Genomic DNA, 12,746 nt, shown 5'->3' with positions numbered 1-12,746 from the left:
CAGCGACAATGGCGTCATTCATTGCACTCGCTCACGTGGAACAGAACGTGAGAGAAGGGCAGAGCTGGGGAGAAGCTGGTCTGCGGGCGCTGATACCCAAGGCCAGCTGAGGTACTCAGGACCCCCAGCTCGTGTTGGGGTCGGGGGTCCCAGACTCTTGTCAGAGCTTGTCCATGGGATGCAGGTGTAGCTGCTTGATACAGCAGAGAGCAGTGAGATTTGACTGTTGCAAACTAAAGTTTCTGCAAACGGTAGGATAGATCAGTAGATCTTGATATTGCCCGGGTGGAGCCAATATCCAATTCTCTCATTACCAGCATGCTTTATAAAGTGGGATTTGCCAAGTAGTTGGTATGGAGGTAACAATTGCTTATTATTAAGTATTAGTTAGGTGGCTGATATAATGGGCTTATGGGGACTTTTATCACTCATCCCCATTCCACCATTCCCCTTGATATAGGGACTTGGAGGGAAGGGCGCGAGGGGTATGAGGGATAAAAGGCTATATATTGGGTACAGTGTACACTGCTTGGGTGATGGGTCCATCAAAATCTCAGAAGTCACCACTAAAGAACTAATCCATGTAACCAAACACTACCTATTCCCCCAAAACAAAAAAATTTTAAAAATGTCATGTGAAAAAAATAAACATGATAACTGATAGGAAAAAAAAGGTTAAATGAGGTCATAAGTGTGGGGCTTTAATCTCACAGGATGGTGGCCATATAAAAAAGAGGAAGATAGATAGAGAGAGAGAGAGAGAGAGAGAGAGGGAGAGATCATCCCCCACTCTAACCCTCCCTGCCTGGCATGTGAGGACACTGAGGGAAGGCGGCCATCAGAAGCGAGGAAGACAGGCATCACCCGAAACTGACCATGCTAGCACCCACATCTCCAGAACTATGAGAAAATACATTTCTGTGTGTGTGCTTTTTTTAAAGTATTAGGTAGCATGAGTTTTGGAATAGGATTGACCCTGGGTGAGACTCAGCTTTGCCTCTTAGCTGTGTGGTCTGGGACAAGTCACTTGACCTCTCTCTCTGTACCTGCCTTTTCTTTTCTTTCTTTTCTTCTTTCTTTTCTCTTTTCTTTTCTTTTCTTTTCTTTGTTTTCTTTTCTTTTCTGAGACAGAGTTTCACTCTTGTCATCCAGGCTGGAGTGCAATGGTGCGATCTTGGCTCATTGCAACCTCCACCTCCCAGGTTCAAGTGATTGTCCTACCTCAGCCTCCCAAGTACATGCCCAGCTAATTTTTGTATTTTTAGTAGAGACAAGGTTTCGTCATGTTGACCAGACTGGTCATGAACTCCTGATCTCAAGTGATCTGCCTGCCTCAGCCTCCCAAAGTGCTGGAATTACAGGTGTGAGCCACCGTGCCTGGCCCATCTGCATTTTCTTATCTCTAATGTAAATGTAACTGTACCTGTGAAATGAGGTTCTTGCCAGGATCAAATCAGGATAAGCATATAAGTCAAGCAGTACGGTGGCTGGAACATTAGGAGGCACTTGAAGAACAATGTAGATGAGAATGATGATGATGATGATTAAAAAAAGAGCAGGCTCCTTTTGCTGCCTGTATTTCTAGAGACAGAAGGGCTTTTCAACTTTCACTTTAATTCTCTTGTGTCCTTGCTTCTTCATGGATGTTCTTAAGCTGTAGAAGAAAATAGTTTTATCTTCTTATCCGGAGGACTTTAGAGATTTCTGTCATACTAACCACGTCTCTTTGGTTGACCGTTCCTTTGATCCATGGATGAGCTCTGTGAAAATTGCCCCGCTGTTGTTTGATTCTAACATTTTCTTTCCTTTGCATGTGTAATTCTATAATGATTGAGAAGTCACTTCCCCATTCCATGCCCATATTTTGACACCTGTCAGAGGGGTTTGGGGACATTGTATTTCAGGCATTAACAGAGATGTTCATGATCGGTGATGGGGATGATGTTTCAGGCTCTTTAGAGGGAAACAAGCTGTGAGGGACAAGTGGTTATTGGGATGATATTGCTTTTCCCACTTCTGTGTTAGTAATCAAAAGCAGGACTTGGCCTTTCCAGAGAGCAATTTTGCAATTTGGCTGTACTGGAACGGAGAATTCCACGGAGTCCATTGATACATTCTCTTGTAAATTCTCTCAGCCAACATTTTTTGGAGGTTATTTTCTTTAATTAAAAAAGAAAAACTGTTCCTATTAAAAATATAAAACCAAAAGAGATTTCCCCCTTCCTCTTGGAGCTCTGACAGCAAAATATTGGAACTAAATAGATCTAAATAGAATTGCCGGCAAGTTTTGACAACTTTTATAATGTTTTATTGTTATTATAATTTTTCTTCTTTTTCTTTTTTCCTTTTTTTTTCCATTACGTAGCTTGAACCACAAAGCAAGAGCTATAAAGCTAATTCCACTCCCTTCAGCCTCCTGGCCCCAGGGGGAGATTCTGACTGGTGCGGCTGCTCGGATGGCTCCAGCTTTGGTTCTGAGATGGCACAGGGAAGCTGGGCTAGGAGACCCCTGGGTGTCCTGAGGGTGTCTGTAGACTCATGGAAACTTGGCAGATGCTCTGTGTTCCTGCCTGGCCACTCTGGTGTGCTTTCACATGACAAACAAAGGCAGGGACATAGGGTGGAGATGTTCACACACTTGAGGGGGTAGAAGTAGAAAGAGTCTTGTACCCCAAAACCCTGCTCCCCTAAAAGCATATTGTGTTGTAAAAATTGAAAGACATCATTAGGAGACAATGCAAAAGTTATGAGGAAATGATTGGATTAGAATTCTAGTTGTGTCTCTTTCTAACAAGTTGCTTCATCTCCCTGGGCCTCAACTTCCTCATCTGTAAAATGAGATCAAAAATAATACCTATCACATAGAGTCATAGAAAGGATGAAATGGATGAATTCAAGATCCTTCAAAATGCGTTACGTGTAGCTCTTTGCGCATGATATTATTTCAGGTATACTCTTTAATTTTAATAGTTAAGCATTGATTGATTGATTGATTGATTGATTGATTGAGACAGGGTTTCGCTCTGTCACCCAGGCTGGAGTGCAATGGTGCAGTCATAGCTCACTGCAGCCTCAAACTCCTGGGCTCAAGCAATCCTCTTGCCTCAGCCTCCTGAGTTGCTATGACCATAGGCACATAAACATTCGTCTTAATTGCATTAAAAGAACTATAATTAGCACCACAAGCCTGTAATTTCACAGATATGATCACTTATAGTGAAGCTTAACTTATTTAGATAAATGATTAATTTTTAAAATGTCATAAGTTAAAGAATAGATGGCTCTATGTCATGGTGAAAATTGTGTCTGACTGAAGTTTGGGATTTACTGACACATGCTCCTTCTAGGATAGGGGTTCTTAAACTGTTTGATGCCATGGGCCTCTCTGGCAGTGTGTTGAAGCCTATGAATCATCTCTAAGAATAATATGATTAAATGCATGAAATAGAATACATAGGTTACAAGAGAAGCCAATTATATTTGAAATATAGTTACCAAAATATGTTTTAAATGGCTGTTTAGCAATATATGCAGTTTGTAAATGCCATGCCCAAGATTCCCTATCCCCATCCTAAATGCTGGATATGGGATGTTAGGGGTCAAGCTCTTCTTCTCTCACATACTTGGATATTTCTCTCTTTGTCCCTTCTATCTTGAAGCACCACCCCCCCCCAACCTTCTCTCTACTCCTCTGCAACCTTCCACATCCCATCCATTCCCCACCTCTCTCATTTCCTTTGAGCCTCCTGGTGCTGCACAGCACGACTTTCCTTCTTCCCAGGAGAGGTTTCTACTGAGTCCTTCTGAGGAAAAAAAATGGGAACACCTGGTATGAAATCTGAAGGTAAGGGAATGTGGAGGACCAGTCCTAAGAGTGTGAGGGGCCAGATTTTGAGCACATTGAGGGATGCTATACCTATGATGTCATGGAATTTTTATTATGCTTACTTTGCCTGTGTGAGCCCTGAAGCTCAGGGGAGGGTTGTGTGTCAGATGGGACACACAGCCTGTAAGGGATAGGGATGGGGCCTGAATTGGGAGCTGCGTAATCTTAGATCCCATGCTGTTTTTTTCTTTTCTTTTCTTTCTTTCTTTCTCTTTTCTTTCTTTCCTTTTTTGTTTCTTTTTTCTTTCTTTCTTTTTAAATCTTCTATGTCCTTGTTCCTCCTTCTTTCTCATTTTCTTTCCCTCTCTTTTTTCCCTCCCTCTATTCTCTCTGCCCAAAACAATAACAGTAATGACGATGGTTGCCATTTGTTGAGCATTTACTGTGTGCCATGTACCTTTCTGAGTCTTTTCATGGTTAACTCATTAACCCGTTTCTTCTATCAACAGCCCTTTGAACTGGGGACATTCATTATCCCTACTTTACAGATGGGAAAACTAAGGTATGGAGAAGTTAAGTATATCAGTGGCCACAAGGACAGAAGCTCAGGAGGAAATTCTGACACTAGCAGCAATCTATCTAGATGAGAGTAACTTAGGATTATACCTGACCTTCCTAGGTTGTCAGCTACCAGTTTTTACTAACTTTGGGCAATGACCTGAGCCCCACCTTAAAGATGGACACCCACAGGTTAAGTCTCAATAAATACTCAGATTAACTAGCTTTCAAATTAGGGAATTTAAAGACATACATAGACTAAATTGACATATTTCAAAATACCATGTGTGTTTATTGATTGTTAAAAGGGGTTCTTAACTGGGGGTGTTTATTTACTTTTCTGCTGAGGTATAGAACTGTTGGTAAATCTACTTGCCTAATGTATAAGGCATGAAAAATTAGTACCCAAATATACATTTGTGAAATATGATGGACATGAATATAACTGGATCATTTTATTCATCAAAGACCCCTTTTTTTCCCTTATTCTGTGACTTTTCTGGTGGATTCTCTCATGCCTGGTTCAGCCACTCAGGAAATCTGTATCAGGGCACTGATAAGCGTTATCTCCCATCTTTTCTCTTTCAGTAAAGAATATCCCGTGGTCCCCAGGAGCACCGTGAGGCAAAAAGTGGCCTCCAACCACAGTCCTTTCAGCAGCGAGTCTCGAGCTCTCTCCACCTCATCCAATTTGGGGTCCCAATACCAGTGTGAGAATGGTGTTTCCGGCCCCTCCCAGGACCTCCTGCCTCCACCCAACCCATACCCACTACCCCAGGAGCATAGCCAAATTTACCATTGTACCAAGAGGAAAGGTGAGTGTGATCACCCCTGGTCAATTTGCTTTCTTTCTTACCTTTTCCTTTCCTTGGGTTGGGGGTGAGGGGGTGAGGAGTATTCATTTATTTACTTTATTTATTTAAAAATGTAAACACCACAAAAATATATGGAGATAAGAAATTTAAACCAAACAGCTAAAACAAAAAGTTCCCTTGACATGTTCCTACCCCCAGTTCCAGCCCCTCCTTTGGAGAAAGCTTATTTGAAATGTTCAGACCTATTGTATTCATTTATGCATACACACACGTGGCGAGTGCAGAGAAAGAACTAGATTTATTTTTACTTTTTTTTTTTTTCTTTTTTTTTTTTTTTTGAGACAGGATCTTGCTCTATCACCCAGGCTGGAGTGCAGTGGTGTAGTCATGGCTCACTGCAGCCTCAACCACCTGGGCTTAAGTGATCCTTTCACATCAGCCTCCCTAGTAGCTGGGACTATAGGCATGCGTTCACACACTGTACTAAATTTTTGTTGTTGTTGTAGAGACAGGGTCTCACTGTGTTGCCCAGGCTTGTCTAAACCTCCTGGGCTCAAGTGACCCACCTGCCTTGGCTTCCCAAAGTGCTGGGATTACATGCCTGAGCCACCACACCCAAAATTTTTTTTTAAAACTTTTAATATAGATGAAATCACACTGTATGTATTTTGCAACTTGCTGTTTTTTTTCTTTTAAACTTTAGAATGTGTTTTGGGTATCTTTTTATGAACCTAGACTGCCTTATTTTATTTTTAACTGCTAAGGAGGAAGAATTGACTGGAAAGGATAAAATGGAGTTTATTTTGTCACTCCCTCTGGTAGGCAGGGAGGTTGCTTGAGTGGTCCCTGATGGTATTACAAGCCGTGATGCAGGAAAACCCCTTGTGACTATGAATGCTTCCTGGCATATGTGTCAGTGTTTCTCCCAGGTGGATTTTGAACTCTTTTTTTTTTTTTTTCCCTGATCAAAACCAACACACACACACACACACATCACAAATGATTTTCCCCGTCTCATCCCCCATTTAAATCTACTAAGCTGAGGCATTCCGCAGTTTTCTTTGCCACATGAGAAATAAATGGCTTTTTTTTTTTTCTAAGTCATCCAAGTCCAAAGGGGCTAAGCTAAAGAAAGAATTTTCTGGTGGCCCTTCTTGTGAGCCAGAATAGAAGTGTTTGGCACAGGTGGTGTGGTGGAGTTCAGCTCAATAGAAACATTGCTTGGTGTGAGCTGTAGATGGTATGGTGGGGAGACTGCAGCCTTTGGGGACAGAGAGATGCGGGTTTGAATCTCATCTCTGCTCCCTGCTTCTTGTGTGACCTCACTCAGGTGTTCTAGCCTCTCCTAGCCTCAGTTTCTCACTTTGTAAATGATATGTTTCCTAAAGCATCTGATAGTTAGCAAGTACCCAGTAGGTGGTAGCTATGATTGGATATGTGGCAGATATCGCTCCAGAAGGTGATTCCCAGGAGGAATCTGCCTCTTGTCTTTGGACTGGCATTAATTTAATCAGTCTTCCCAAAGAAGACTGCCTCTCTAGGTGAGAGCTTGAGAAGACAGATACAGAAGGGATGGGGTAGGCTAAAGTTTACATCTGTGGTCTGCAGAATCAATCAGGATGAAGTTCACCTTTGCAATTTAAAAATTTTCATAAGTAGTGACAAGTTGCTTAACCTTTCCAAGCCTCGTTTTTAAAAATCTGTAAATATGGGCTCAGGGTATGACTTGTCTCATAGGCTTGGTGCAGAGATGTCAAAAAATCATACACATCATATGTTATCTCAGGGTTGACTCAGAAAGTAGTAGCTGTTTTGCTCTAAAAGACACCAATTTTAATCTACAAAGTGGCCTGTTGAACCTCACAGCCTCAGTGGTCAACACAAGCCTTTGTGAATCCAGTGCCCAGTGCCTAGCCCTTTAGGAAAAAATAACTCACTAACAACCAATGGGAATGGATGCTTTGGTAGCTTTTTCTGGAGCTGGGGTTACATGAGGAAAGTAACATAGTTTGACTATTTGACATTTACCAATCTTGCGTTTTAAAGGAGGGAAGAGCTGTCATTGGTATTTACATGGGGCTAGGAGCTGACCTGGATGAGGCCTGACTTCCAGACTTACCTGAAGCCAATCCAAACTCCTTGAATCTCAAAGGCCTGAACAATATCACTCCAACAGGCCCCCTGGCATGACTCCCAGCACGTCTGCTGCCGGATGGACTGGAGACCAGATGCCTGTAAATATGTCTGCCTCTTTAGGCATGAGCAGGAGGTTAAGAATGTCCTATGGGACACAGGTCCCTGAATAGAGATTCTGTTATATATTATATTTAAGGGTGTCCTTCCTAAGTCCCAGACCAAGCTTTTTCGACAACACTATGGAGTAGATGCTATTATTAACCCACTTTATCAATGGGGAAACTGAGGCTCAGAAAGGTTCCAAGCAAAAACTGCCAGTGGTTCTTGAACCCCAGCCTGGTCTGCAGATTCTACACCTGTGCATTTCACCACCACTCTATACCGTCTTGGTTACCTTTGCTCATCTGCTACAATCTCAAAATTTCATTTTCCACTGAAGATCTGTCTTTGAGACTGGGTCAAACATGCTGATTAAGAGCTCACCAGGTTTGAATTCGGGAGCTCTAATCGATTAAATTAATGCCAGACCAAAAGACAGGCAGGAAGAAGTTAAAAAGGATCATGGTGCTTTTTAGGTTCAATATTTACAGCAGCATCCTTATAAATGCATCCCTGAAGGATGCGGCAGGGAGGCTTTGAATGCACGGTTCACAAACCTCTTAGGTTATGACTTGACTTTCATGGAGTGTTTGATGGATCCTTGGATGAGCTTAAAATCAACTTGGAGTGGCCACTGGGGAAGCTGGAGTTGGGGGCTGATCCACTGTAGTAATACTCACAGTTGACGACACTTTGCAGCTGTGTGCCCATGGGCAAGTTGTTTTACCTTTCTGGGCCTCAACTATCTTTTGTGCAAAATGAGGATAACAATAGCACCTGCTTGATATGGTTGTGATGAGAGGAAATGAGATCATCCACAGAAAGCACCTAGAACAGTGTCTGGCACCTACAAGTGCTCAATGAACATGTGCTTGCCACAGGCCTGCCCTTATGAAGCTCACATGGTTGCAAGCAGGTCGGACATTACACAAGTAATTATAAATTGCTTAATTGAAATTGTGAAGCCTGGCACTGTGGCTCACACCTGTAATCTCAGCATTTTGGGAGGCTGAGGCTGGAGGATTGCTTGAGTCCAAGAGTTGGGACTAGCCTGGGCAACATAGTGAGACTCCATCTCTACAAAAAATAAAAAATCAGCCTGGCATGTTGGCACATGCCAGTGGTCCTAGCTAACCCAGGAGGCTGAGATGGGAGGATTGCTTGAGCCCAGGAGTTCGAGGCTGCAGTGAGCTGTGATTGCACCACTGCACTCCAGCCTGGGTGACAGAGAGAGACCCTGTCTCAAAAAATAAATAAATAAAATAAAATAAAGATTGAATGCTATAAAGGAGATATGCAAAGTGTTAAGGAATATCAAACTGGAGTGTCAGTCTAGGGTAGGTGATCAGGGAAGCATTGAGGCTGAGATCAGAGGAGACTGAGTGCTGGATAGGAGAAGGGGGAGGTGTGAGTGTATCCACACATAGAGGAAAGCATGCATGAAGCCCCTTGGCTGAGGGAGAGCCTGCCCCCTGGGGAGTGAACAGAAGGCTGAGATGTTGGCACTCAAGGCAAGGGCAAAGTGGTGGGGGATGAGGGCTAGAGGGGAAGGCAGGGACCAGTGAGATGCCAGACTGTATAAGCCATTTTAATGAAAGATGTCAGATTTTATCCTACCACCAGTGCACGTCCATTGGAGGGATTTAAATTTGTGAGTAACATGCCTAAGTTCTTTATTTGGAAGCAGTCACTGTGCTATGATAGCACAGGACTATTTAGTTGGCACCAGAGACCCATTGAAAGGCTGTCATGGGGTCTGAAACAGGAGACGGTGGCTCCGACCAGGGTGTGGGGAGAAGCTGGAGATGTGGGTGGAATCAGACCTTAGTGGCTGCTTGGCGATAACAAGGTGAAGAATTACCCCACTTCTTTGTGGATTTGGAAACCAACACTGAGGAACTTACCCAAAGTCACCCAGCTCGTGAGTGGCCCAGCTCGGCATGTATACTGAGGCCTGTGGGCTCAGGGTGAATGGGGTATGCACCCTGGAGAAATCCTTTCACCTTTCCAGAAACTCTGCCCTTCTCACCTCCCTCCACCCCCAAAAGGGAGCTCCCAGTGACAGGGAACATTCCAACCGAGGGCTCTCTGTCCTGCCTAGGAGACAACAAATAGCAATTCATCATCAGCCTCCACACTGTAAAGTGATAAGGAATCAGCCGAGGTTTCCTTCCAGTTGGGATTCTCGTTAAGTGATAACTCCATGGGTGGTTTTCCCCCTGGCCCCTGCCTGCCCCACTATCTGACTTCCCCTCATTGTCTGTCTCCTTTCCAATGAGCCCAGGAGTCAGGCCCAATGAAATGTCACAGGGCCAGGCAGGCCGGAGGGCTCCTTGTGTTTGGAACCGGCTGTCTCCAAACTATCTCTCCCGATGGATTGAGCCAAAAAAGCCGGGAAGGTCTTTTATCAATGCCACTCAATCAAATCCAGGACCCCAGGGCCTGGGAGAGAACTTGTCTGTCTTTCTCCCTCCCACCCCTGACTCTCACCCCCACTCGCATTAGAAACTAAAAGCAACCCAAATAAAGATTCTAGCAAAGCCATGAGCTGAATCAGATATTCAAAGGAAAGTTAGAGATTGAGACGGGAAGGGGAATTCAATATGGAAAAGGGCTTTGCAGGGTGCATTTTCTGAGTGCTGTGTTTTAAAATGCGATTTCACATCCATTCCTTTGCTGATTCTCCAGTTCCCTGCAGCAGTCTTTGAACTAGGGGAGATGCCACCCATCTCTATTTTGCAGGGGTCTAATGGAGGACCAAGAGACAGGGTTAGATTTTAAGCTTATGTGGCTGATGAGTGGCAGATCTGGGATGGATGCATCAGATTAGTCTTTATTTATTGAGCACTTAATGTATAATGGACACTGTGCTAGGTGCTTGGGATAAGTGGAGGACATGGTGGAAAAGGCTCCCACTCTCAAGAAACTTGAATTCTTACTGGATGAGACATATAATAAGCCAGTAAGTAAATTTATTGGTTTCAGGTGGTGATGTTTCAAACTGAGTCTTTTGATTTCTCGTTGAGAATCTTCGCACGATACCATTCCAACCCTTCCTACTTTATGCTAAGAGCATGGGGACACCAAAAACAAATAACAACAACAACAAAAACAACAACAACAAAAAGTCATCCACCCACTCATCCACCCACCCACCAATCCATCCACCCACCATTCACCCATCCACCCACCCATCCACCCACTCACTCATTCATCCATCCACCCATCCATCACTCATCTATCTACCCACTCACTCATCTATCTACCCACTCACTCATCCATCCACCCACTCATCTATCTACCCACTCATCCATTCACCCATCACCCCACCCATCCACTTATCCATCCACCCACTTATCCATCCCCCCACCCATCTATCAACCCACCCATCCACCTACCCATCCACTCACTCATCCATCAACCCACCCATCCATTCACCCATCTACCCACCCACCCATCCATGCATCCATCCACCCATCCAACCACCCATCCATCCACCCACTCATCCACCAATCCTCCCACTCATTCATCTATCCACCCATCCACCCACCCATACATCTATCCTCCCATCCATCCATCTACTCATCCACCCACTCATCCATAAGAGTCAAGGTTTGCTACCTTTTCATGTTGGCTAAGCATGTAGGGTTGCATGAAATGGAAAGCCTGGGGCCATCTGTCAGAATGAGCACTGCTTTGTGAGTCAGAAGACCTGAATTATAGCCACCTTCCCAACTTGCTGAAGGTCACTCAGCTAGAAAGATTACTACTCTGAGTTTCAGGGTCTCTGTCTGGGAAGACTCGCCAATGGTTCTTCATCTGAATGAACTGAATTGGCAAGAGAAATGACCCATTTGGGAATAATGAAAATATTTGCTCAATAGGATTAGTATTTAAAAGCACTCTGTGAGCTTTCCAGCTCTGTAATCTACCCAAATACTTTTAAGTATGGGACAACTTTCAGAAAGCTATCTGTCCAGTCTTTCAAAAGAGAAAGAGGGAAAAGAGAATGGACCCAGGTCATTTGGACAGACAAGATTTGAATGCTTTATGTGCAAGGAAGATAAAAACTCAACTGCCCTCAGTATTACCTCAATTAAATCTCATAAAAAGTTCAGGTGTTATCTCCATTTACAATCAAGAACTGAGATTGGAATGACCTGGTGATTCATCCAGTCACATGGCCAGTGAGCATTGGAGCTGTAACTCTGTGCCTTAATATCTGTGCCCTGGATGCATTACTAAAGTCACTTTATCCAGAATCAAAAATATCTAGAAAAATCCAAACTACTAGGGTTTTCTACAGTGCCATGCCATAATGAGTGGTCAGAATCAGGAAGAATTTACTGTTACCTAAGAGACTCATTTCGGTTTAGGATAGTTGCAATATAACTGACCACTCTTAATATGCAACTTTCTGAAGCCGAGTTGTGGACTCATCTCATCAGAAGACTTGATACTTAAATATAGCCCATTTACCAACCCTGAAAGTTAATCATGACTTGGCTGGAGATAGGTCTTTGCTGTTGAACAGTTATTGGGCTCTCAAAGAGGAGAAAAAAGAAAGAAACTGAGCCATAACCAAAATAAACACAGAGATTACATCCAGAGCATTTATCATGACTGACCTGAAATTTGGATCCTTGAGTTGGAATTTCTTTACAATATGATGAGGCCTGAGAGGAATTTGAGAATGTTCAGGACCTGCTTTCATCAATAAGCCAAGATTGAGTTTTTCTTAGTGCTCTGCATTAGATCTTTGGGGTATTAAAGACTGGAATGTATAATTTTACGATTTTCCAAAATGTGTTCCGGCCGTTTTCTTATTATTCTTCCTTTTTTACTTGTAACAAGTCTGGAAGGGGATCAGACACTTGAGAATAGTTAGTTTGCCTTGTTTTTTTTTCCTCTTGCCAAGGGTACCCTGCAGCTGTACTTTCTATTATTGAAAAGAGTAACACCCTGGTTAAATGGAAAACCCAAAGGTTATGATTCCAGCAACAATGGAAACACTCAGGTTTATGAATCTGGGGGAAGGAAGGAAGAATTGAAGGAAAGGAATCAAGGGAGGAGGTGGTGAGGACAAAAAGAAGCTGAGTATAGCAATATCTTCAAGCCTCCAAAACAAACAAACAAACAAACAAACAAACAAAACCCCGCACAGTTAAAAGGTGAAAAATGTGGCCGTTCATTCATCTGGATGTTTTCAAACATCTGCATGGTTGGCATGATGTAGATAGAACACCTGGAAGAGTGTGTTTTTCTTTTTTTTATTTTTGGTACAAATTTTTTTGGTATCCTATAGGTCCCAG

At 43.2% G+C, this 12,746-nt stretch overlaps 1 protein-coding gene across 2 annotated transcripts in view; it reads left to right on the top strand.

Moving 5' to 3' along the window:
• TBX5 (T-box transcription factor 5) overlaps positions 1 to 12,746 on the top strand; it is a 54,177-nt gene that overhangs the window by 36,753 nt on the left and 4,678 nt on the right. For both annotated transcript variants that reach the window (XM_509400.9, XM_001154140.5), the window contains exon 8: positions 4,973 to 5,199. In XM_509400.9, the coding sequence (XP_509400.2) occupies positions 4,973 to 5,199 (227 nt within the window). The remainder of the gene's footprint in view (positions 1 to 4,972; positions 5,200 to 12,746) is intronic.

This window comes from Pan troglodytes, chromosome 10 (assembly GCF_028858775.2).
Source record: "Pan troglodytes isolate AG18354 chromosome 10, NHGRI_mPanTro3-v2.0_pri, whole genome shotgun sequence".
NCBI lineage: Eukaryota > Metazoa > Chordata > Mammalia > Primates > Hominidae > Pan > Pan troglodytes.
The sequence above is the reverse complement of the archived record's forward strand: the minus strand, read 5'-3'. Positions and strand labels throughout refer to the sequence as shown.